Consider the following 26,517-nt stretch of genomic DNA (forward strand, 5'->3'; position numbering starts at 1 on the left):
ATTATGAACGGTACAGCGCTGCTGTTTAAATGGGCACCCCCACTGTGAGGTTTCCTCATCATCATCCCTACAATGAGGCAGAATGAGGCAGGTGCTTCAGGTGGCAGATTCTGAGGTCCGGGAGCAGCCAGAGCTGTGAGTGCCTACGCCAGCCTGTTGCCCTCAACTGCATTGGAAAACACTGTCCTTTCCCAGTATTGGAGTAAGATTCTACTACCAGTCCCGCTGGCTCCTATATGTGCCTTGGGGAAGGCGCCATCTTGTCCTTCATCTCATAGCTGTCAACTTTTCCCTTTTCTTGTGAAGAATCCTATTCGGAATAAGGGAATTTCCCTTAAAAAAAGGGAAACGTTGACAGCTATGCATCACCTCAGGTGGCAAAATGTCTTGAACAGGCCTTGTCAAAAGGGAAAGAAAGGAGATCTCGTAATGGACTACTGTATTTATTAACAGCAGGCCTCTTTTACATTGCAACATGTAGTTCTGCCCTTTTTCTCAGTATTTTCTAGACCAGCATAATGACCAATGCACAGAAGGTAACCTATTTGGAGGCACATGGTTCTTTTTAAGATCTTGCTGCTGTATGTATTATTACTGTTTACAATTGCAATTTAGAAGTATAATAGGCTATACCAGTGCTATTTTTCTAGAAAAAGAGGTGCAGGAACTCACCATGAATGCCTCCATTCTTCTCTTATAATGGCAATGGCACCCACCTGAGAGGTACCAAAACTCAGTTCTGGTGAGTTCCTGCTGGAAAAAAAAAGCCCTGGGCTATGCTTAGAGATGGGCATGGTAACAGAAGCAGGTTTTAATTTCAAATAAAAATGCAAAGCTTTAATGGCTTCTGCCTGCAGCGATTATTCATGCATTTCTGGTTTTTATAGCAGCAGCAGCAGCAGTAGTTAATCAAGGGTGCAAATGGCCAATGCCCAGTCTTGAGAGAAATGAGCTGTGCAAAAGATTCAGACAAACATGGCCCAACTGTTCATATAATGGTTACATAAGACGTGTATTTAGCATCACACACCTTTGCTCACAATTTGCTGCAGATCAGCAGGTCCTTCAGTTCTCTTCCTCCATTAAAATGGCAAGCAAACAAAGGGGGGGGGGCTCTTTCCAAAACCAGGAGAGCCATGTGTCTTTGCCAAGAGTCACATGCTCCAGGAACGGACAATATAAAAGCAAAAAATCAACTACCGTTCACTGCTTTCATGTCCTCGTCTACTCTCCTTCCATGGTTTCAATTCTCCCATTGAAGCTAAAGGACAGAAGGGAACTTGCTTCATGCAAGGGACTCGGTTTTAGTGCAGTTTCTAACAAGTTAAGATGGATCTTCTCCACAGCCATGGCGTGCTCATAATTCAGCATTTGCAGAAGGATTACAGGTCATACCAGAGCTTTCTAAACTTCATGTCACATGTCGGAGATCCTCGGAACATTTTTTCAATTTATTTTCCTCTTTGGTTCCAGCTTAATCAAGTGGTTGGGACAAAAATGATCTGGGTGGCAGTGATCGGTGATTGGTTTAATCTTATATTTAAATGGTAAGGTTTGTTGCTTCCTTGGAAACTTTGGGAATGGCAGGATCCACAGTCTTCTGAGATGAGAAATCTTCCGGGGACTGTTGGTTACTGAAATTATTTAGGGTTTCATTCAATGCTAGCCGGAGTTGATCCATTAACACTGATGTGTATAACTAACTTAGGCTCATTAATTCCAATGGGTCTGTTCCCTTAGTTGGATGCAACCTGTAGTATATAAGCTTTGAAGAGTTATCTTTCCCCCTTTTAAACAAGACAAAGGAAAATAAGGCTTCTGCTTCAGCATATTATGGTAAAACTGATCTAGCAGTCAAGCAAGAATCATTAATATAAGGGAGACTGGTATGTTGCTAAATAACGTGTTGGATTTGTGTGCCCATTGAGGATAATGCTTTCTTTTCTGGCAGGATTTTGTTTGGTCATCGTCCATATTGGTGGGTCCAGGAGACAATGATCTATCCAAACCAAACTACCCCATGCCTTGAGCAGTTTCCTATAACATGTGAAACAGGACCAGGTAAGATATAGAGTATGATCTGGATGCCACTGCAAAGCAGAACTGGGGTTTGTCTGTGCCTGCCTGGGAAAGCGTGTTCTCCCTAACCAGAGAGCACGTGTTGCGGTTGGGGAAACAAGCCACCTTGCCATGACTAGGCAGATTTGGAAAACCCAAGCCTTCTAAAGGGTTAAGATTGGGTTGCTGGGGAGTTTTGATTGTTGCCAAATTGGAGAAGGGGTTAGAGGCTTTAAATACAGGGGACAGCCGTTGGACTTCCTCTTGGCCGTTTGCATCGGATCACCCGCCCTCCCTCCCTTTAATAGGGTGGTTTCTAGATCGCTTGACCTTGCTATGCCTGTCATGGGGTCGTCCGCCTTGGTGCGGGGGCCTGGTAGGAATTTTGCCATATGGCTGATTGGCTGGTGCCATTTGGTTTTTGCCTACTGCGTAGCAAATCGTCACAACTTGCAAGGTTGGCGGTTAGGCATTGGTTAAATGGGTGCTTGGAGGGGTAAGTGCCTATTCCTCCAAATGATGCGAGGGGAATTCCGTTAAAGGAATCCAGGGGCTTGCCATTCTTTTTGTCCTTGTCCCTGGCATCGGACTTGGGCCGTGCAAGCCCCACAGGAACATGAGGGTGAGAAGTGAGGGACTGATGCCCAGCTTCATTTTCTCACCCAATACTTGTTTCCCCATACTGGCTTCCGCTGGTGTCCGGAAGGCCAGCTCTGTCCCTGAGGGCATGGACAGATAGTCATAACCAATGCCTAAGCAACCACTCACATTTTTGTATTTGAATAAAGTTGTGGCCAAAATTATGCCAAAAACCTAAACAAAAATTGATGTGTGAAGTGTGAATTTTTGTGGGGGTGGCAATTGTGGGACTCAACACGCAACATTGCCTTTGGTTCTATGATGGAAGGTGGGGAATAAATGTGAGAATAATTTTGTGTATGTGTCTGTGTCTTCACTACTATGGAGTTGCAAATGGCCAGCTGTCCGATTTTTTTTTTTTGGGGGGGGGGGGAGATTTAAATTAGGGAAGAAATTCCCCAAAATGATTTAAAACAGCACAAAGAACTGAAAAGACCTGGTTCAACTGTTTGTGATAACATTCACATCCTTGCCCCCATCTGTAGAAAAGCAGTGTAGAAAATGCTAGTCTTAGTAGGAGATTTCAACTTCAGAAGTAGGTTTCATAAGAACGATTAACTGCAGAAAAGAAAGAAGGAAGAGAAGGAAAATTTGCATATCTGCCATCATTGTAGCAGATGAATAGATCAGGTACTATTTGTTCCACCAGCTACAGGGTAGCTGAGTCAATCATTTATAAGGATGGGCTGGAAACCAATAAAACTGTTTAGGACCAGCAACATAAGTGGCTTGGTACCCATTTCCCTGAGAAATTAATATCTAGTCTGGCTGCAAAGAACAGCTGCTTGAAGTGTTTCTTCATACCATGCTTCTCCATACCATGTTACCAAGTATTACTACAGGCCAGCGAAATATGGATTTGACAAAAAGGAGCTGTGAGCAATTTACCAGGCACAGAAACATAGCAAGCTGCCTTATCCTGAGCCCGTCTTGTGGAGCCTTGTCTACACTGAGTGGCAGTGGCTCTTCAGGATTTCAGGCAGGGAGTCTCTCCTAGCCCACCTGGATGCTGGGGATGGAACCTGGGACCCTCTGTGTGGAAAGCAGATGCTCTAACAGGTGAGCTATGGCCCTTCCCCAGATGCAAGTGCCATGCACCAGCACCACATGGTATTGCGATTAGCCTGAAGACATGCGATGCAGTTCTACTGCTGAAGCAAAGGAACACTGGCCCAATCAGCCAATCGCATGGGAAACCACCTGGGTTTCGCATGTAAGTTGGAGGGCAAACGGGATACAAGTGAAATAAATTGATGTAAGGATGGGATGTTTGTATATAACTGTCCCGTCCCACCCCGGCAGCTCCATACCCTCCAACATTTCTCTGATGAAAATAGAGGTGTCCTATTTAATAATAATAATAATAATAATAATAATAATAATAATAATAATAATATGCTTTTATTATTTAAGTCTCACCCATCTGACTGGGTTGTCCCAGCCACTCTGGGCGGCTTCCAATATATATAAAAACATTATTAAATAGTAAACATTGAAAAACTTCCCTATACAGGGCTGCCTTCAAAAGTCTTATAAAGGTTGTATAGTTACTTAGTTATAGTTACTCCTTGGCTCAGGGGTAGCATAACTTCATACCCTCCAACATTTCTCTGCTGAAAATAGGGGTGTCCTAAGGAAAAGCGGGACATTCCAGGATCAAATCAGAAACCAGGAAGGCTTCTGTAAATCCAGGATTGTCCCTGGAAAATAGGGACACATGGAAGGTCTGCAGCTCCATCTCTAATAGATTAGAGATTAGAATGCTAATTTTGCTACCATGAGTATGGATCAGTTACTGGTACCTTTATGGTTAGGGATTTTCTTTTCTTTGCTTTTGAAGATTCATTGGCTGTTAGTTTCCATGGGTGATTTCTCCTTCTCTGGTCTGATGGGAGATGTCTCTTAAGATTGGGCATCTAATTGCTCTGCATGAACTGCATATGAATACTGCAGGCAATTTAGTCCTATGGGCACATCTGAAGTTTATAAGACACCTCTTACCTGCTCCTGATCACTGTTTACTGATCCCCCCTGTAACTGCAGTATTATTAAGTCGTTTGGAATGCTAGATGCCCACAACCTTGCGACAGACACATGGGCTTTGGAGATGTACTGGTGCCTTTTGGAATTTTACCACTGCCTTGTTTTGTTATTTCTCTACAGGAAGCCCCTCTGGACATGCCATGGGATCATCATGTGTCTGGTATGTGATGGTGTCAGCAGCCCTGAGCTACACGGTGAGGCAGAAAGGGAAATCAACCATTAATCTGCACAGGTCAGTCTTTTTCCCAAAGCCACCCGTTTAGGAACGTTATACGTTTGCCACGAGATGGGCAGTGCGAAAATGTGAAAATGCTTTCGGTCACCTTTTGTTACTGTTTTTTTGATCAAGCAGCAACAATACAAAGGAGATTTTGCAGCGGTTCCTTTGGTAACTTAAAGCTTTATGTGCCATTAATGCCGAACTCAAGAGAGAGGAGCGGAGGGTGAGATGATAAAGACATGCCCTCACAGAGGCTAGAGAGGCCCATGCCGCTTCCAATTATGGAGACCTTTCACCATGAAACAATTAAAAATGACAAAACATGAAAACAAAATAAAATATTTTTTTGGTCTGATGCACTTAAAAAACAGGTACAGTGGTACCTCGGGTTAAGTACTTAATTCGTTCTGGAGGTCCGTACTTAACCTGAAACTGTTCTTAACCTGAAGCACCACTTTAGCTAATGGGGCCTCCCACTGCTGCTGCACCGCCGGAGCACAATTTCTGTTCTCATCCTGAAGCAAAGTTCTTAACCTGAAGCACTATTTCTGGGTTAGCAGAGTTTGTAACCTGAAGCGTATGTAACCTGAAGTGTATGTAACCCGAGGTACCACTGTAGTGGCATGCTAAATGCCAGAATAAAAAACAAGTTTCTAAATTTGAGGACTCTTTGACTTTGAGGTCCAGGCCAACTGACCCCTGTGGCATCCACTCTGATCAGCCCTGAACTGAGATGTGGACGCTGAGAAGAGAGAGGGGGAAAACAGTCTAATAATTTTCATTTGGTTTTTGTTATTATTTCCTCCAACTGTTTCTTTAACAGACTCACCTGGTCTTTCCTGTGGAGCATGTTCTGGATTATTCAGATCAGTGTGTGTGTCTCGAGAGTCTTCATAGCAACACATTTCCCTCACCAAGTCATCCTTGGAGTGATTGCTGGTAATAAGGACAGAGCTTTCTTTTTCTGTGGCAGGATTTTCTACGTACAGGATTTTGGAAATTACGGGAAAGTGGGTTCATAAGTATATTATGGGAATTATTATAGTGGGAATGCATACCTAACCAGGTGTCCATGTCAATGTTAAAGTTGTTTTCAAAATTCTGAGGCGATAAGGAATAAGAAGCGGTGGCAGCAGGGCTAAATTTCACACACTGATTTTAACTTCTTTAGCTGCTGGCTTCTAGTGAAGACTTTTAAGTGAACAGGAAGTGTACTTAGTTTAGGCTATGTACCTATTAGTGACATAAACTCCTCTGTATTTCAAGTCACATTTCCACATTGCGGTACACACCAGAGTGACGGTGTGGCTGTCTCCACCTGATGTGCTGGACCTATTTCCCAACGCCTGCAACCCATTCAAGAAGTTGTCATCTGTGCATGTGCAATGACTTTCTCAAGTGGACACACCTCAGCTTAACTGCAGAGTGACTGTGGCTGACCTTTTCAATACAGATGGGTGTGTGTGTGTGTGTGTGTGTGTGTGTGTGTGTGTGTGTAACCTCTAAGTGATTTTTAAAAAGGTAAAACATTAAAAGTAACTAAAGGCAGTTAATAACAGGTATTTAAAAATGTTCAAAAGATGATTAAAATCAACAGTAAACAAAAGGATTAAACACATGCCAGCGTTCTTCATGTCTGGATACTCTTGCCTAAACAAAAACATTTTAAGCAGATGACAAAAAGAGAACAGCAAAGGTGCCTGTCTTACGAAGGGATACATTTTGCAATACCTTAAATATCACACCAAACTCTCATTCTGGTGTGTGGGTTTTTTTGGCTAAGCATGGAAATATATCCGTTTCAAGTAAACACATCACTTCTAATGTCTCGTTTCTTCATTCACAGGCATGCTCGTTGCTGAAGCGTTTGAACATGCCCCAGCCATCCAAACAGCAAGTTTAAAAACATATATCCAGACAAATGTGTTCCTCTTTGTTTCCGCTCTTGGCTTTTACTTGGTTCTGAAGCTTATCGATATTGATCTTTTGTGGTCTATTCCGAAGGCAAAGAAGTGGTGTGCCAACCCAGAGTGGATCAATATTGACACGACTCCATTCGCCGGACTGGTGAGGAACTTAGGTGCCCTGTTTGGGCTAGGCCTCAGCATTAACTCTGAGATGTTTATCTTGGGCTGTAAAGGTAAACATGGCTATAAACTGAGTTTCAGGATGTCATGCATAGCTACATCCTTAGCCACGCTGCAGCTCTATGATTTTATCAAGATACCCACCCACACTGAGTATCTGTTTTACATTCTTTCTTTCTGTAAAAGTGCAGCCATACCGCTTACGGTAGTGGCCTTTGTTCCGTATTGCATATACTTGCTCATGAAGCCAACAGAAAAGAAGTTTCGGTAGGCATTAATGGTTGGTTTGCCTTGGAAGATCCTGGAACGTCTTAAGATGCCAAGGATGCTCTGTGGCCGAAGACTCAAAACAGTTATTTCACTTTCTCTCACTCTCCATTCCGAACAATGGTGGGTATATTTCTGATATGTAAAATCGAAAAGACGCTTACACCCAGGACTGAGATTCTCGTACCAGAAATAATGATCGGTTAAGACCCAAATACTGACAATTAGAATGTTATAACATGGCTGCCTGAGCTTCCAACAGTTAGAAAAGTTTGTATATATGTATGTACTAGTAGTCAAAGCATGCTGGATTTTTTTCTGCCCTGAAACTGAAAAGTGCTTCGCCTACCTGCTCCTCTGTCTCAGCCCAGGAGATGTATAGTTTTACTCAGCACTGCATTTTATGTATTTGTGTGGGCATGTGTACATTTGTATAAAAAGGTAAAGGGACCCCTGACCATTGGGTCCAGTCGTGGCCGACTCTGGGGTTGCGGCGCTCATCTCGCTTTATTGGCCAGTACATTTGTATAGTTACTAGTAAATTAAACTTGCATTCTGCAAGCACCTACCTATGTTTCTGGTGAGCTCACACTTCCCTCACACCCAAGCCTTAAGCAACTCTGTGACCCATGTGTGACTTACTTTGCTCTCTGCGGAAATGCTGACATCTATTCTGAGGTAAATGTCATGACCCAAGCTATTACTGTTAAGACCCAATATATTCATTTTGTCAGACTTTTCTATTAATCAGTGCTTTGTGGACTGTATATGTGCCAATTTGCTAGGTGACCCAGAATTTCCACCACCTTTTGGGAGTATATATTTTTTGTCTTGTATCTTCCCATCCCATTTAGTAAGACACAAAGGCTACAACCCTATACTCACTTAGCTGGGACTTAAGAATCAGTGAACTCAATGGGATTTCAAGTAGAAATGTATAGGATTTGCACTGTTACTCTCTGCCTTTCAGAGCCTTTCAGATTTTTCAGGTAACTGTGGAGTGTTTTGGACAATGAATGTGCAAAATTTTCAGCTTTCTAGGAAGCTTGGAAGATACTCAACCATTTGAGGGTGTTCTTTGAATACTCTGTTTTGTGGGAGCTGTGTATAAATGTCCTATTTTTAACTTTGTGTAACAACTGGGGTGCTTTGGACTATACATGTACCAAATGTCAAGGCCCTACAATATTGGGTCTTGTTTATTCACTAAAAAGAGAGAAAATGAGTGATTAATATTTACTAAAATTATGCTATTATATGATACAACTTATCTGGATCTTATAATAATTTGTGAGGTGGCTACTAGTAAAATGCTGTCCTCAGATTTTTCCAAGAATGTGAAGCAAAAGTAACTACTTAGTTGGTCATTACATAACAGGAAGGCAAGTATTTTTGCACTGATATGTCACTTGTGTTTTTGTATCTTGCATGTTATTTCTGCACCCTCCCTTGCCTTGAACTGTGCAGTCTAGTGATGAAAATGGAAACATCTTTTATACATTAAACTTCTCTTTCAAATACTGGTAATATCTGCATTACTTAACAGGTCAGGAGTTTTTACCCTCTGAAAGCAGCTGAATCATTGTTAGATAAGTATACAGAGTTGTAGCTTAGAAAAGGACAAACTATTTATTGATATGCATGCTCTGTGCTACATACAACTTGTATGGAATAACGTTCAGCCTCACAGCCTTTCCACCTTGGTAGACCGAGGAACTGAAAGACGCAGATATGCGAGAGATAATGCTTTGACCAAGGTCATGGCTGAGGTGTGACCTGAAGCCCACATTTCTTCATATTCAGCTGGCACGCCAAATTCAGCACCATTAATTCATCACATTCCAGCTCCTGCTAGGAAAGATCCACTGCAATACCATGGATGCATGCCATAAGTAGATGTTTAGACGGAACCAAAGCTAACCAAATTTTCTTTATTAGTGGCAGTCACAAAGATTAATCTATGTATCATTCACACACATCCAGCATTTGGCAAGGTCATTTTGCATCTGGAACAATAAACATGCACTAAATCTAAACCAGGGATGGGGAATCCTTTGGCCCTCCAGATGTTTGATTCCCAGCTCCCATCAGCCCCAGGCAACATGGCCAATGGTCAGGGACGATGGAAGTTGTGGTCCAAAAAATATCCTCACAATAAGCAAATATGAGTGTACTGTATTTTAATTCTGCCACTACACATTGGCACACAATGCAGCTTATCTCAGTCATTTCTGGGTGTCTACTGTTCTGCTCACACCAGCATTCTTGCGCTCCACGGCTGTTTATGTAAAGCATCATAACATTATGCTACAAACTTTTCAAATGCAAAAAGTAGGGTGCCTTACCCAGGCAGCATACAATCAATTCTGAATACTGTATTCATAGTACGGTGCTTTTGCTTTGTTTTAACAAAAGCCACATACCTAATTGTATTGTTATATTGCTGTCTTGTGTTCTGTCTTTTTATTTTTATTTTAAATACAAAACTCCTCTAGAGGCACAAAGGCATGTTCCCTTTGAGAGACAGAGGGAGAGAAGTGCATCATAGCAGGGATGGTGTTTGAGTAAAGAAAGCTCAGCTGATGAATGATACACTTTAGTGAATTAAATTTACGTAAATATAAAATATTAATTGCGAAGGGAAAATCTTTTGCTTTTGATGGTAGTAGGTACTGTATTTGAAGAGGCATTCATTTCTTTTCTGTGTGTGCAAGAAGAAGCAATCCTATACCCACTTCCTGGGGGGGGGTAAACCCCACTGAACCCAGTGGGACTAAGTTTTAGTAGACATGAAAAGGATTGTACTATAAATGTTGCTGCCTTCATTTGCTCTATTATTGAGCTATTGCCAAAGGATTCCCCCCCCCTTTTTCCTTGGTGTAAATGTCAGTAATTTTCACAAACATTTCTGACATTCTCCTGTTAAGTGACAATCACCAATGCTTAACAAGCCTGGAGGATACTAGAATGTCACCTTGTGAACTTAATTTGCAATGCATGAAGAGTTCCAACACAGAGCAGGGGGATTTGGGAAAACCGTTTATATCAAGCCAGCTACAATCCCAATTATTCTTTTCCTGTTAATGGTTTCCTCTCTGTAAATTGCTAACAGCTACATGAGGGAAATCTAGTTTTAAATTTATTGATTTTAGGCAGCATGTATATTTCCAAATTAACAGATTGCGTTTACGAAAAGGCCTTTTCCACAAATCTTATTTAAGATTTGGGGTTACCAAATATGCTTTTAAAAAAAACAACGCTCTGGAACATCACACCTCTATACCGATGGATAGCCCTTGTTTGGGACTCATCAGTTTGAGCTGCTTTACTTCTAAGTCACTGTTTGATGCCTAATTCGAACTCCCTTTCTACATTATGATGGTGAAAGCCCATAATAAATCCCATGGATTGCCCAGATGAAAAGGTAGAAAGTATGGTCATGTATAGGCCTGGCTCTTCCCATTCAATCAGCCAAAGACAGCTGTGAATTGGCAGCACGCAGCTGTCAGGGACATCAAGGAAGATGCAACCACCTCTGGGTACCATCATGGCCCTGGAGACAGAATCCCCTTCTTCCGGGGATGAGGCTGAGGATTCTGAACCAGAACAGAGAAGGCAGTCAGGGCCAGCTTCCACCAGATGAGCCAGGGCGAAGTTCCCCTCCAGCTTGAGAATGATTGGACTTGGGGGATTCCATTGCAGAAACCCCAGGGAGACCATTGCCTTTGAATACCAGTTCCTGGGAATCAGAGGTGGGCAGGATGTCATTGTACCTAGGTCCTGCTTGCAGGCTTTCCACAGGTATCTGGATAGCTGCTGTAAGAACAGGATGCTGGAGTAGATGGGCCATGGACCTGATCCAGCAGACTCTTCTTATGATCCCACCAGAGGCTCCCCCACTCCACTGTAGTAGGAGGCTACAAGAGCAGGTTGGGGCCACTTTAACTGAAGAAACTCCCTTAACCTTCCAGTGCAGGCAGAGCTAACCATTGGGATTCAGCTGCTTCTGATGCATAGGATCCAATTTGTTTGTTGCTGAAGCAACACCAGAGCTCTGTATTGCTATAGCACAGCCTGAGCCTTGCATCCAGCCTGAATTTTGCCTTGTACTGCATCCAGCCTGGTCCCTGCCGGCCTCGTCCTGCACCCAACCTGAGCTACGCCTCACTGCAGAGTAGCACATCTGATTCCAGATAATAACAACAGCAACAGTAAATTAAACCACAATTTGCTGCCCTTTCACGACACCCGCCTCACTCAGCCTAATGGTTCTGGATGCAGTTACTTCTTTCCATCCTTTTTTAAAAGAATGATATTTAGTCAGCAGAAAACATAAGACAGCAAAGACCCAAAATTTCATCCCTTGCTTTAATGAAAACATATCTGTACACAAGTAGCTGGGTAGCCAAGTGGTAAAGTAAGGAGGACGGTAGTGATACAAATTCTCCTTTCTGTATCTCCACTTCCATACAGTGTAGATTCTTTACTTACCAGTCTTCCCCAACCAGGTTTTGGACTACAATTCCCATCAGCCCCACTAGCACAGTGGCTGGAGGCTGGGGAAAGCTAGTTCAGATATTCAGTTAGCATTGGTTGTTCACTTCTGCAAACACATGACAACAAACATTCCATACCCCCAAAGGACCGAGTGCAGTAAGGCTGCATTTGCCGTTTCCTGTGTTTTCTTTTCCTGATTCAGCAACACTGATGGTAATTTTTCTGTCACTTTCTGCAGCATCAGTATGAACAGCCTCCTGCACCCCCTAGCTGTTTTTATCAGTGTTCTTTGTTTTGAGAAAGGCATTGTGGCAGCTCCAGATGCCTTTTTAACAAGCAAGGGAAAAACTGCAGCTGACTTTTTCTCCATTTGAAAAAGCTACCATAACAGGACCTATAGCTTGCTGGTGCAACACATGCCCTGCCTGATCCATTTATATTCATGTGCGCTGAATGGTTTGCAATGGAACTGTACATCCCATTGTCAAGATGCATCCAGACAGTTCAGTGTGCTGGAATGATTGCAATATGGATCAGCATGCAAATCCATACATAGATCTGCATTGGCTTTGTGCAAAATTTCTCCCTTGTTTGATCGGTGGTGAATATAATTTCATAACTTGCTGAACCTCCAGTGGCACATGCAGTGCACTCATGTGCAGAACAGGTGTCATGGGTAAGACGGCCTTTCTTGATGGACACACACAGCCACCTTACAATGCTTCCTTCGTGTTTATGGATATGTGGACACCTGCGTTTAGATATTTCCATGATCACAACTGTGAAATGAGTCATAGTAGGTCATGCCAGTGGATGCCACTGTTTGCCCAGAGTGCCAAGTGGAAGCTGTTAGGATATTTCCATTCCTCCTTAAAAAGGGAGCAGGCTGTTGTGTGTCACAAGCCTGCGTACTTCCTGGTCACAGGGAGTTTCTGTTTTGTATATAGCTTTTGTATCTGTCTGTTGCCTCGACGTGAAGGCAGGCAGTCATGTTTTTCCTTTTTTCAGACCAACACTGAATAAAGTTGTAAATATGCTCTTCTGGGTGCATCTTCTGTTGCGGAGTCTGCTGCAAGGGCATGCACGAGTCCTGGAATGTGTCTGAGGCTCGTGTCGCTAACTGTCTGATGCTGTCCTACGAGAGACCGATGGATCGTCTGGAGATGCCTGTCTCCCTGGCAGTATCCCAACAGGTGGACCGGGGGCTGCAGATCTGCAGTTGTTGACTTCACTGGTGCCACAGGTATGTGGCCTAATAATCCAGACATATAAATACTTCGGCAAAACTTTAGTTGATTAAAAAAACAAACAGGTTTTGAGCACTCTCCCAACAGTATCACTGTTTGAGTAGATGTTGCCTTTCTTCGTACCACAGCGAGTTTAATGACTGATGTCACAAGCTGGCAAGCAGGGGGGTGGTGCGCTTTCTCCTGCACATTTGCAATAGCAGTGTGAATGTGTAGCATAAAGATTATTGACATGTTCATCCTTGGTCTTATCACATCCCCAAGTAAATTACATTGATTGTGTCATGGAGTAAGTGTGAAAGCTCAGCTGATAGGTGCCCCAGTGGTAACCAGTTTGTAGTATGCCCCTTGCTGGGCCATCAGTTCTTCATGAGTGCCCTTTTCAACGATCGCTCCTTGCGACATGACAGCTATGATATCAGAATGCTGAATGGTAGAAAGGCGGTGAGCTATGACGATGCACGTTCGGCCTTCTCTAGCTTTATCCAGTGCAGCCTGCACAGTCTGAAGACAAGGGAGAAAGTGACAAAGTAAAGGTAGTAAAGGCAACTTTCTGCAGAGTATCTCGATGTTGCTCCTGGCAATTGCATTCTAATCTGGTCATTCACATACAGTGGTGCCCCGCAAGAAGAATGCCTCGCAAGACGGAAAACCTGCTAGACGAAAGGGTTTTCCATTTTTGAGCTGCTTCGCAAGACGATTTTCCCTATGGGCTTGCTTTGCAAGACGAAAACGTCTTGCAAGTGTTCCGATTTTTTTTCACTCCCCCCCCTTTTTCTAAGCCGCTAAGCTGCTAATAGCCTTCTAGCCGCTAATCCGCTAAGCCTTTAATAGCCGCTAAGCCTTTAATAGCCGCTAAACCACTAATAGCGCTAATCCGCTAAGCCGCTAATAGGGTTGCTTCGCAAGACAAAAAAACCGCTAGACGAAGAGACTCGCGGAACGGATTAATTTCGTCTTGCGAGGCACCACTGTAATTAATATATATATATGTAACCAAATAAGTCCTTTCTCCCCTGAAGTGGCGCTGTGCTCTAATCCACTAAGGGCTTGCTGATCATAAGGTCAATGGTTTGAATCTGCACGGCAGGGTGAGCTCCCATTGCTCTGTCCCAGCTCCTGCCAACCTAGCAGTTCAAAAGCATACCAGCACAAGTAGATAAATAGGTACCACTGTGGTGGGAAGGCAAACAGCATTTCCGTGTACTCTGGCACTCGTCATGGTGTCCTGTGCACCAGAAGCGGTTTAGTCATGCTGGCCACATGACCCGGAAAAGCTGTTTGCGGATAAACACCAGCTCCCTCGGCCTGAAAGCGATATTAGCGCCACACCCCATAGTCACCTTTGACTGGACTTAACAATCCAGGGGTCCTTTACCTTTTACCTTTACACGCAAGCATTCAGTCTAATTATTAAGAAAGTCATCGCATGATCATCACATGAATGTATGGGAGAGGAAAGAACCAAAGAAATGTTTCTGCACCCTGTGATTCACAATTGAGAGAGCAGCTCTTTTTCATCCTATTCATTTGTTATATTTGAGGCATGATTGATGCTACAGAACCATTCCTTCACAGCTGGCCTTAAGATACGGTATGGGATTCTGTCATGGTGAAATAGCTTTGCCCCAACAACCAAGGAGCAAATTTACAGTGAAGAATGTTGGTAAGAAAGTTCTGCTTGAAAAGTTTCATCTGTGAGGATGACTTACTCATCATCAAAAGGTTAATATGCAAGTATGAATTGCCCTACTTGCTCTACGTTGTTGTTTTTTAGTCCACGTGGTTTACTCTCCCTCCTATTTACCTGTTCACTTTCGGTATCCAGAGCAGATGTTGCTTCATCCAGTAGCAAGATCTTGGGATCTCGGATGATGGCTCGGGCGATAGCGATGCGCTGCTTTTGCCCACGAGAGAGCAGCGATCCCTGAGAGCCAACGTTCGTTTTGTATTGCTGGAAAACATACATTGGCTGAATTTTAAGCAACTCCTTTTACCATCAGAAATATGCACAGTGCTGCAGTACTGGAAGAAAATAATGGTGCTGCTTGTGGAGGCAATGTGGCATGAAACAACTCTTATTCGTGTTTTATTGGTGATATGAACTACCCTTGGGATATGGAAACTTTCTCAGGGCAGAGAGTAATCCACGTTTTATCCCCACAATAAACCTGTGAAGTAAGTGAGAGATGGCAACTGGACCAAGGTCAGCCAGTGATCTTTATGGATGAGAAGGGATTTGAACCTGGGTTTCCTCGATTTTAGTCCAACAACTCTAACTGCTACACCACACTGGCTGTCCAAAAGTGAGCTGCTGTTCAGGAGCATATTATAGCATGTGCATAGCTGCATCTAGGAAAATGGCTGAGATTCTGTGACTCACACACCATGGATTCCTTATTTAGCCACCGTTCCCTTTCACAACACTGAAGACTAGTGAAGAAAAAGATGCTTACGTCAGGAAGCGATATGACGAAGTCATGCAGCTGGGCCTTCTTAGCTGCTGCTATCACTTCTTCCATAGAAATCTCTCTGGTGTTATCGCCGTATTTTATATTGTCAGCAATGCTGCAGCCAAACAGCACAGGTTCCTGGGACACTATCCCAATTTTAGATCTCAGAAAGCGGACATTTACTTTCTTGCTGTCATGTCCATCTATCAACTGCACAGGAAAAAACCCCAGAAAAGACAAAATATTTATTTATGGAATATTGGCACCGTCGTAAGGGAACCTCAGTTTTAAATTTTAAGTTAAGCTTACACTGAACTTACTAAACTTTAAATAATTTTCACATGAATCTATGCTGAATGCTTAAACCCCTTTAAGTAAAATTATATTTGAAGTATCTCTTCATTCCTCTTTTATTCCATGACCTCCCACTTGGTGTATTCCCTGCACTGCAAGCTGGGTGATTTGCAGATGCACCTGCTCCCTTAGGGGGAAATGTCCACCAGAGTCCAGGCTCTGGCCCCATAAGCACTGATGGTCAGGAAAGGTTCCCCTAGGAGTTCTCATCCAATCACTTCATGCACTGAAACCAGAACTGGCTGCTTCTGCATCCTCCAACTGTTGGGTTCAGGGGGTTGTGATGGGAGAACTGAGGGTTTGCTTTATAACAATGCTTCAGCGCTCTTTTACTATGTATGAAAGCAGAGAAGGCTACATACCACTCTTCCTTCCTCAGGGTCATAAAAACGTTCCAGAAGTTGGACACTGGTACTTTTGCCACATCCACTACTTCCAACAAAGGCAAGGGTCTGTCCAGATTTCACAGACACCGAAAGACCATTTAGCACTTGGACGTTGGGACGAGAGGGATATGTGAACTTGCAGTTCAAGAATTCAATGCTTCCACGAAAGTTATCCTGATTATACAAAGGGGGAGAGAGAGAGAGGGAGAGAGAGAGAATGTTCTGCGTGTGGTTGAACTGAATTCACAAATGACTCTTATGGAAGTAATGATTACTATTACCACTATTCCTATAACTGTCACGATCAATTACACTTTTAAAACCATTTAGCCATGTAGCTCTTAAATGATAAGCAGATGGAACCTAAATCAATTTGCACATTGCAAAACCTCACTGAGTAAGGAGACAGTTGTACCTTAGTGTGGGAACATACAAGACATTGGTTAAAAGGAGAAAAATCTACCACTTTGTGGTAGAAGGAAATAACCTCATGCATATTTCAATCAGATTTGCAACATTTGCAACATTGACACTGCAATAAAAAAAACAACCCAGGCCCCAGGCTGCAAAAATATAACACGTTCAGTACAGTGTGGAAGGTTTAAAAGACATGTTGACAATGATTGCACTGACCTCTACCAACTTCTGTTGTTTCCTGCGGGTCTTACCTAAGAGACAATGTCACAGCACCAGCATCACTGAGAAAAGTAAACCATTTGCTCATTTTCCATGTAAACTAAGAGCTTTAAGTCTCTTTCCCATCAAATTAGGCACAAGGAAGTGGGAGTCAGGATGTGTGCAACCTGCACAGGTTGGCTGGAGCTGATGGAAGTTGTGGTCCAAATCATTTGGAGAGCGCTAGGTTGGCAAAGCCTGCTAACAAACCTGAGTCCTGGAGCTTTGGTTTGCTGTTACCCAAATTATTAATCTGGAGACACACTGAACCTGTGAGATTGAGTTGAATAACTGCATTGATTGATCAACTGGCAACAGACTTACGTAAGTCATTTAATCCCTTTGATTTCAGCGCATCTGCTCTAACACTGAATAGCACCCGCTTTGTTCAGATGGGGCTTACTCATATAAGTGTGCATAGGACTGCTGCCTGGGACTTGCCCCCACAAATACCACTACTTTAAAAAATATATTCCATGTCATTTCAGAGCCGGACACTCCTCAGAATGAACCTAGCGTAATGCCCCTAGCGCAATAGGAAGGGAAGTGGTTTTCACATTACTTTTATGTGTATGATGGCTGAAATAATTCTGAAGCAGCAGCGTCCGGTTCCTGAAGATGCTGAACCAAAAAGAAGAACCAATGAAGCAACAGAGGCTGGTGTATCAAGGGAAGCTTCCTTGTACTGTATGGCCTAACATAAGGCAAGTCCACTCTCTCCTATTGTTCATTCTGCGGGGTGAGTTATATCGCTGAGGTTTCCGTTCTGTACATATTGTGAAACCATTCTAACAGCCGCCAGTTTACAAATTCATTAATCTAGATGAACTGCTTTGTGCATTTTTTTAGTGAGTCATTTGTGCCCCATTTGTTAAAGAACAGCCAACTTTCAATAGCCAAAGGAAGTGGCGCAGGATTCCTAATACACCTTTCTCTGCAAGTATTGCCTAAGTTCCTCATATTTGCACCATGACAAAGTGAGGCGCAGTAAATTCACTGATGTGCAGGTGTCCATTACATATCCAGCATTACAGTCTGTGGCTTGTACAGAGTTCTGAAGGGCAAAATAAAATGTTTGCTGTTACCAGGCAATACCAGGCTCTTCATCTGATAAATCTGCCTTCATCAAGAAATATTGTATTCACACACATTCTCTCTCTCTCTCACCGGTGTGGTGTAGTGGTTAAGAGCAGAAGACTCGTAATCTGGTGAACCAGGTTCGTGTCTCCGCTCCTCCACATGCAGCTGCTGGGTGACCTTGGGCTAGTCACACTTCTTTGAAGTCTCTCAGCCCCACTCACCTCACAGAGTGTTTGTTGTGGGGGAGGAAGGGAAAGGAGAATGTTAGTCACTTTGAGACTCCTTCGGTAGTGATAAAGTGGGATATCAAATCCAAACTACTACTACTGCTACTCTTCTTCTTCTTCTTCTTCTTCTTCTTCTTCTTCTTCTTCTTCTTCTTCTTCTCTCTCTCTCTCTCTCTCTCTCTCTCTCTCTCTCTGTGTGTGTGTGACTATTTTGAGACCTTCCACTTTTCTTTTGTGGAATCAAAGTGACCAACTGTGGGCTGCTTTGCACATCATGGCTTACCATGTACGAGCAGACATCTCACACTTCATTCCTCCCTTAGCTCTTGTGGCAGCAACAAGCCAGAATCCTTGGCTTAGAGTTGATGTCTGGGTCCAGGCACTGTGGTTTGTTTTCTCTCAAACAAGACATGATCAGGAAGCCGAGAACGAGCCTTGGCTTCAGACCGTGCTTTGGCGTGTGTGACTTGACACATCCCCAAGCCTGGTTTGCGTATGCTAAGCTAAGGACCATGGCTTGTTGCTCCACTTGCGCCAAGGGAGGAATGAAGTGGGAGCCAGGCCTTATGCAGTTAGAATGGCACCACACACACAAACACACACACACAAATAAGAGGGAGGTGTTAGTAGGTTCTGGGGAGCCCCAAGGTTTGCACAAGTGCAAAAACCTTTAAGGGGAAAACCCCAAAAGGGTGGGAGGGGGCTGCAAAAATAGCCCCAAGAAGGCTGAGCACACGCAGCAGCCACAAAATGCTGATTGACTGATTTGGTTGGGCGGGAATGACAGAAAAGCAGGTGGAAGAGCAATGGAATAGAGTATTCTGAACTCCACATTTTGCAACATTTTGTCTCACATATGACTTTTAATTAATATTGAAGAAATACACCACTTAATGCTGAATCAATACTTCACTCACACATGCTCAAGTCATTGTGCGATGGCTGCAGTGAGCAGGTGGCAAACATGGTGAGCCCATAATCTACTCTGCTGAAGAGTTATTATGTGGTGTGAACTTTCACTAGGAAGCTAAGTAAAATTCTGTGGAGCTGCTCGGTTCATGGCTTTGTTTCAGGTGGAAACATTTCCCACAAGTTCTAAATGGCCTGAAGAGTTGTCCATGCATGCTGGCTGTGACTCTCCAGGGATCCAGACAGGGTACATACCCAGAAAATGGAAGGAATTGAACTGGGAACCATCTGCATTCGAAGCAAATGCTCTGTGATGGCCACTGAGTCTCAGCCCTCCCCCCATGCCAGTGCTATAGCAGGTACATGGCTATGCTGGCACTGGGTTCACAAGGGTGCTCAAAGCACAGCTGCTTCCCCTTCTTCCTAGGAAAGATTTCCTAACAGACCACATTTTTTGCAGACTAAGAAAAAGGAAACCCACAATTGCTGCCTGTTAAACCAGGAGGTTTGATGATATTAACCATCTGGTTGTTGGTTTTTTTAATTCTGGTGTTTTTTATGTTGTTGGTTTAGTTCCTAATCGGTTTTAATCACACCACCTATTTTTCACAAGGTGCCTTGAGGACCTTAGAAATGTGTCTAAGTTTCAAAACATCAGTGCTCAAAGTTCTTAACCTGAAGCAGTATTTCTGGGTTAGCAGAGTCTGTAACCTGAAGCGTATGTATCCCAAGGTACCACTGTATGTTGGGAGGACTTAACAAGGGGCTAAGACTGGAGGGACAATCTGGAGACAAAGAGCATATAAATCTTGAGACGAGGAGAAATTTACCAGAAATCATCATTTAAAGAATTCCTTCTTCTAAAGCTGAGAGTACAATGAAAAGTCGGGCCACATTCATGGTGCCTGGGGTATGTGCACTAACTCTATTCAAACTACAACTGACCCCAAATTGCCTTACCCTGGGCACGTATTATTTGTTCAAGCCAATGCAGTTTCCTTTAATCAAACACACTCTGTGCCCTCAAGGTACAAGCAGACCTTGTATTGCTCTAATTTTAGGTTCTTGACACACTATAATCTTCTTTGCTCCAGTACAGAAGAGGGAACTGGATGACCTTCGGATGCTACAATTATGTGATTCTAATAACACGAATTTCTCCTCTTACCCATTTTTCTCCAGCATCACTGTAAACACTGATTCGGGGAACACGATCCACCAGCTGAAAAAAGCGAGCTGCAGCTATTTTTGCTTTGGCATAGTTTGGCGTATAGGAGGATGCTCTTCCTAATGCAGTTCCACTGGTCACAATAGCAGAAATCACCCTGAAATCAGGAAGGAAAGACGTCAGCTTACATGACGCTTAGGAAGAAGAGCTGCAGGTCTACTATCCTGTTTCCATCAGTGGCCTGCCAACTATGTCAAGCAAGGCTGGAAGGCAACAGCCTCCCCCCCTCCCCATGGTTGGTCTCCAATAACTTATATATCCAGAGATATACTGCCTCTTAACATTGAGTTGTCATTCAGTTTTATCATGCCCACAAATGTGTCTGTTGAGAATGCACAATCAACTAACAGGTTCTATTTGGGAAAGATAATTTGTATGGGTGTGTTTCTGTTCCTTTACCTAAAGACATAGCTGTAGTGAAGTCCTTCCTTGTCAACCAAAAATCCTCCATACCGATAGGAGACCGAATTGGCTATAAACAGAATACTCTGTGCAAAACCAAAGCAGAATCCATAAACATTTGCTTTTTTGACTGCTGCTTTGTAAGGGATTTCCAGCTCTTTCTCATATGCTTCAATAAATTTTTTCTCCTTCCCAATTCCTGCGACAGTCCTGATGTTTGCAAGTGCTTCATTGGAAATCTGTTGAAAAGAAAAGGAAATGGAGGAGTAGCAAAGAGCTATTAGATGTCAGTGTGAGAGATATGGGCCATACATCTGGTGAGCTACTGTCTATCTATCTATCTATCTATCTATCTATCTATCTATCTATCTATCTCTATCTATCTATCTATCTATCTCTATCTATCATCTATCTATCATCTATCATCTATCATCATCTATATCTATCTCTATCTCTATCTCTATCTCTATCTCTATCTCTATCTCTATCTCTATCTATCATCTATCTATCTATCTATCTATCTATCATCTATCTATCTATCAATCATCTACCTATCTTTCATCTATCACCTACCTACCTACCTACCTATTATCTATCTATCATCTATCTATCTTTCATCTATCACCCACCTACCTACCTAACTGCCTGCCTACCTACCTATTATCTATCTATCTATCTATCTATCTATCTATCTATCTATCTATCATCTGTCTATCTATCTATAGTTTTGAAGTGTAACTTTGGTTTCCACACCAGTTTACTAAGAATCTCTAGTTTTGAACTGATTCAGTTGAACTTACCAAGGTCAGGCCAATGGAGACACTCTAGGCCCTCATACCCAAATCATCTCCTCAGTCTGAGGAACGTACCTCATTGAATAGCCACACAGACTTACTTTGCTTTTCACTTTGTGTTCCACCTCTAACCCTTGCCTGTCTATCTCTACCAGCAGCCTGTCTTTGATCATATCCTTGAATTCTATCTCTCTGATCCTTGTCTGCTACCACTGGAACCTGACTACTAGCATATATTTGCCCATTTTCTTGCCTTCTGGCCCTCTTACTGCAGCTAGTTTCAGAATCTGACCAAGGCCTGACCCCAGGTTTCCTAATCTAATATTATTTTTTACTGTACTGGTGACTTTTCCAATATTGGGCAAGAAGAAATTCCTGGCATGGGTTCTCATATCTGGGCGAGGGTGATGCTGTCTACATAAGCATCTTAAGTACACATTGACAATAGAGCTAAACAAACAAATGGCTTGTCCTAGCTTGTTCTGCTCCAATTCTTTATCACATTCTTAAGATGCTGGTAATAGCTGTGGACAGACACCGTTCTCTCATTGTAGGCTTTTACGCCATTTGTTCTGCGTAGCTATACTGTCACTTTCAGTCCTATTATCAAACTTTTAGCAGCTTCGGCTGATTCTCTGGCTGCATCCCTAACTGGAGAAAGAAAGCAGATGCAGTGCTGGTTACATCCGGATTAGACTACTGTAACACACTCTACACAGGGCTGCCTTTTGCAGACAGTTCAGAAGCCTCAGCTGGTGCAAACTGAAGTTGCTTGTGGAGGCTAAGGACATATGTAAGATAGATTGTGTACCAGTTACACTGGCTGCCAGTACATGTCAAGGCCCACTTAAAGCACCCCCCCCTTTGTGATTTGGATGCCCATATATGCAATGCCAAGTGCATCTTTCAACTCTATCCAACCAATTGCAACCAGAAGCTAAACACTTTATTTACCTTCTGAAGTCACACTGCCCTTCTGAGAAGAAAAATCAGGCTTCCAAGGAACAGAGACTTTAAAATACTGCTTGACAAGTAGCGGGGGGCAGGGGGGCGGACATTTCAACCCTACATGGCTATGCCAGGCCCAAAATGCCTGTTATCATTGACAACACTGGATGATTGCATTGTTACTCACCATCTCATTTAATCTTAAATGATGTGCTTTTTTGTAGTTGTTTTAAACATTACCTTCCCAGTTGCTTCCAATGCTTGTTTGTCCTGAGAGGCAAACCCTGTTAACATCTGAGACTGCACCACACCAGATAAAGCCAAGAATGGCAAGAAGCAGATGATGACCAAGCTGAGCTTCCAACTGAAGTAGAAAGCAATAACAATGGCCACCCCGATGTTGGTGACAGAGTTCACAATCATTCCGATCTGGCTGCCGGTTGCCTTAAAATAAGCAAAAGGAAAAAAAGAAAGAAGAAAAAGATCACCAACGCACTGGGACACTTTTTGCTACCTCAAAGCTGTGAAGGAAGGTGAGCTATTGTTTAACTTCCAGCTCCTATTGCCAAGGAGAAGCAAAGAGTTAGAAGGGATTTTGGAGGTAATCAGTTGCACAGCCACCTTCTCATTGCAGGATCTGCAGTGCAGCCTCTCTGATAGATAGCCATTCAGATAATAATAATAATAATTTATTATTTATACCCCGCCCATCTGGCTGGGTTTCCCCAGCCACTCTGGGCGGCTTCCAACAGAATATTAAAATACAATAACCTATTAAACATTAAAAGCTTCCCTAAACAGGGCTGCCTTCAGATGTCTTCTAAAAGTCTGGTAGTTGTTTTTCACTTTGACATCTGGTGGGAGGGCATTCCACAGGGCGGGTGCCACTACCAAGAAGGCCCTCTGCCTGGTTTCCTGTAACCAGGCTGTAACCAGGATGTTGAAACACCTCCAGTGAAGGCAGTTGAGGCAGTCTGTCCCACTGCCAAACAGCTCTTTCCATTACAAAGTTTCTCCAGAAAATTTTATCCGAAATCTATTTCCCTGAAGTGTTCTAGACCCACCTTCAGGAACAAGGAGACTGAGCAAGGATGTGTTGCCAAAGCACCTCTTTTTCCTGCCTATGTTACTGAAAAAACCTCTGGCACTCCTAATTGTGAGAACAGGCCCATCAGCAACACACTCATGGAGAGGGTCTGCAATGGCTAAGCCGCCCTCATGGCTGCAATGGGCTTTGTTCATTTCCCCCAGTTTGTAGAAACCTTCCAAGAAGTGGCATATGGGAAGATAAGTTGGGTCCAAAGTGTGAATTATGGATTTGAAAGGAATTCCCATTTATGCTGTCTGCCCCTCTCGTTTAGGCCTCTATCTCAACCACTTCAGACTGCAGGTCGGGGCTCAAATGAGGGAACAGCTATATATCCCCATTGCCTCTGTACATGGGAAATTGAACATTAAGGGGAAGAGTCCTAGGCTGTTCCCTGATGTGCTTGGTTTTTTGTGTAGGAATCTTTGAATTTAATCTGTGAAGAATCATTCCTTCATGTAAGCCCACACTTGGGAACAAAATGGTACAGCTGAGACACAGCTTTATCATTTCAGTGAGAACTAGATCATATACTTTTGGCTGAACGTTGAATGCTAAAAGATGCACCAGTGTAAAAAAAAAAAAAATCAAGATGCGAAATAGCCATTTTTTCTTAAAATCACCTTACCAGCAGCTTTCATTTCTATGGATTTTCAGAGGCATGTTTATCCAATAAACCCATGACAATAATTATCTTGTCTCAATTTGATTGAGTGGATGCCCAGCTGATGTGGCAATATCTGAATTGTGTTAGCTACTTTTATATAAAATCTCTTACCCCTTGAACCTGAGAGGCATCAGTTGCTAGTCTTGTGGTCAAAGCCCCTGGGCTGTTCCTGTGGTCATCAAACCAACCAATTTCTTCACCTAGCATGGCCTCGAAGCCAACCTTCCTTAGCCGTCTTGTAAGCAGCTCACCAGATTTTGCAAATGTATATCCCTGAAATGCATTTAAAGAATGTGTAAGTCTAGACATGCCAGCCACAAGGCACCTAAAAACGAGTAAAGAAAAGAAACGGAACAGCCAATCTTAATGGTCATTTACCTGTAAAAACTGTGTAAAAAATGATATAACTCCAACCAAAACAAAGAGCAGGCAGATGCTGTTGATCTGCAATCTTTGTTCTTCTTCATCCAGTATAGAAAAGGTCTTTTGGGAAAGAAAAGAAAGGGGCAAAATATTAAGTGCCAACTAAAACAGTATAATTTTATTATCTATTTAGGCAATTTATACATGGCTTCATTATAATCATCTCTAAGCAGTGAATTGAGAGCCTCTACTTCAGAATTCATGTCACATGATTGCAATGATACTGGAAATCATAGGATCATGCAATCTAGCCCATGGGTAGCCTGCAGATGTTATTGGACTCCGACTTACAGCCTGCATGGCCAGTGGCCATGGTTGTTGTAAATTGTAGGGGGTCACTGTATTGGGTACCTCTGATTTAGCACATTTTGGTTTTACAGTTGCCTTGTGTGTTTGTGTGAGAACTCAGTGGAGTCCTGCAAGCAAATTTGGCCTAGTACAGCACTGGAAGGACAGATCCTGAAGCTGAGGCTCCAATACTTTGACCACCTCATGAGAAGAGAAGACTCCCTGGAAAAGACCCTGATGTTGGGAAAGATGGAGGGCACAAGGAGAAGGGGACGACAGAGGACGAGATGGTTGGACAGTGTTCTCGAAGCTACCAGCATGAGTTTGACCAAACTGCGGGAGGCAGTGGAAGACAGGAGTGCCTGGCGTGCTCTGGTCCATGGGGTCACGAAGAGTCGGACTCGACTAAACAACTAAACAACAACAACAACAACTATTGAATTTCCCCAAATGTAATCAATAGGCTATAGATTTTTTTATAAGGGACTTTTCCTCTACCTAAGTACAGCTTGGTACTAAAAAAATAAAGTGGTGCCAGGCCTCAAATCTGTCAGGAGGAGAAGCCATTCTCTCTAATCTGAAATGTATTTGGTTCTACTATAGTGGATCAGACAAAGTGAATATTGTTTTTCTATCTCTCTTAACCTCTTTTCTGTTTTTTCTTTCTTTTTCCTTCTCTATTTCTCTACACCCCCCCCCCATTTCTGTGTTTTTATTGTATCTCTATAAAAGTCTTGGTTTGGTGAAAAAATGGGGAAATGTATCAAATTTTGTATTTTTCTCTATACGCTTTCATAAAATTTATTTTTTAAAAAATGAAATGTATTTGTTTCATATAGAATAATTACCCTACTTTTCTTTATGTAGTTCGAGGCGATAAATAGCATAATTATAATAAAACACTATTAAGAAAAAGGAAGTGTTGAGAATATCAGGCCAGCAAATTAAACTGTGTTTCAGTAGTTGCTGCAGGGAAGTATCCCATTTAAATGGTATGTGCGCTATTCATAACTGATTGCACTATGTTTAATACCTGGGTTTCAAAAACAAAGGATTAATCCACACCAAGAAACTAGAGAACTTGGACCCAACTGAAGTACAAACAAATCACTGACGTTGGGGGAAAAACCACACAAAAATCTTCCATGCAGCTTTTAAGAGGCATAAGGGACTAATAACAATGGCAAGTAGCGAGTCTTTGAAAAAGTCAGGTTTTAAAAGCCCTTCAATCCGCTAATAAGTCTTCAGAGAAGGAGCAGAAGGCTCAGCAAGTCCCACTGCCTCCTTTTTGGTAAGCATTTATTTAAAACGTTCCCCTAATCCTCATAAAGTCAGCTGCAATCACATGCTCACTGGGAAATGTAAAACTAAATGTGTGTGTGTGTGTGTGTCAAAACTCAAATGGAAAAACAGGAAGTTTTCTGCTTTCTTATAAACATGCCCAAAGCCCCACATCCGTGTCATTAAGAGACACTATAATCAGTGTGCCTTCAAGGGAGGGCATAGATCCTGTTTGTTAACTCTTTGGGACATTTGTT

The 26,517-nt window shown here is 42.8% G+C and overlaps 2 protein-coding genes across 4 annotated transcripts in view; one reads left to right on the top strand and one right to left on the bottom strand.

The window, feature by feature from the left end:
- The first annotated feature begins 851 nt into the window (after positions 1-851).
- G6PC2 (glucose-6-phosphatase catalytic subunit 2) lies at positions 852-8,832 on the top strand. The gene is made up of 5 exons (XM_083497143.1): positions 852-1,547; positions 1,952-2,061; positions 4,861-4,972; positions 5,784-5,899; positions 6,807-8,832. The coding sequence occupies exons 1-5, from the start codon at positions 1,330-1,332 to the stop codon at positions 7,316-7,318; spliced, it is 1,068 nt and encodes a 355-aa protein (XP_083353269.1). The 5' UTR covers positions 852-1,329; the 3' UTR covers positions 7,319-8,832.
- A 2,836-nt stretch (positions 8,833-11,668) lies between these two features.
- The window catches only part of ABCB11 (ATP binding cassette subfamily B member 11), a 44,382-nt gene continuing 29,533 nt past the window's right edge, over positions 11,669-26,517 (bottom strand). For all 3 annotated transcript variants that reach the window (XM_083495869.1, XM_083495870.1, XM_083495871.1), the window contains 9 exons: positions 24,647-24,751; positions 24,380-24,541; positions 22,755-22,958; positions 20,770-21,011; positions 20,311-20,467; positions 16,228-16,425; positions 15,515-15,721; positions 14,866-15,012; positions 11,669-13,562 (listed from right to left, as the gene is read on the bottom strand). In XM_083495869.1, coding sequence (XP_083351995.1) covers positions 13,362-13,562; positions 14,866-15,012; positions 15,515-15,721; positions 16,228-16,425; positions 20,311-20,467; positions 20,770-21,011; positions 22,755-22,958; positions 24,380-24,541; positions 24,647-24,751 — 1,623 coding nt within the window. In that variant the 3' untranslated portion in view covers positions 11,669-13,361. The remainder of the gene's footprint in view (positions 13,563-14,865; positions 15,013-15,514; positions 15,722-16,227; positions 16,426-20,310; positions 20,468-20,769; positions 21,012-22,754; positions 22,959-24,379; positions 24,542-24,646; positions 24,752-26,517) is intronic.

Source organism: Podarcis liolepis (assembly GCF_965112155.1).
Source record: "Podarcis liolepis genome assembly, chromosome: 1".
Classification (NCBI taxonomy): Eukaryota; Metazoa; Chordata; class Lepidosauria; order Squamata; family Lacertidae; genus Podarcis; species Podarcis liolepis.

Excerpts from the sequence above, each read along its gene's own strand:
- G6PC2 (XM_083497143.1), top strand. The coding sequence starts at position 1,330 with ATGGATCTTCTCCACAGCCATGGCGTGCTCATAATTCAGCATTTGCAG. Across the intron at positions 4,973-5,783 it reads TCAACCATTAATCTGCACAG|ACTCACCTGGTCTTTCCTGT; the intron begins GTCAGTCTTTTT and ends TTTCTTTAACAG. Across the intron at positions 5,900-6,806 it reads CATCCTTGGAGTGATTGCTG|GCATGCTCGTTGCTGAAGCG; the intron begins GTAATAAGGACA and ends CTTCATTCACAG.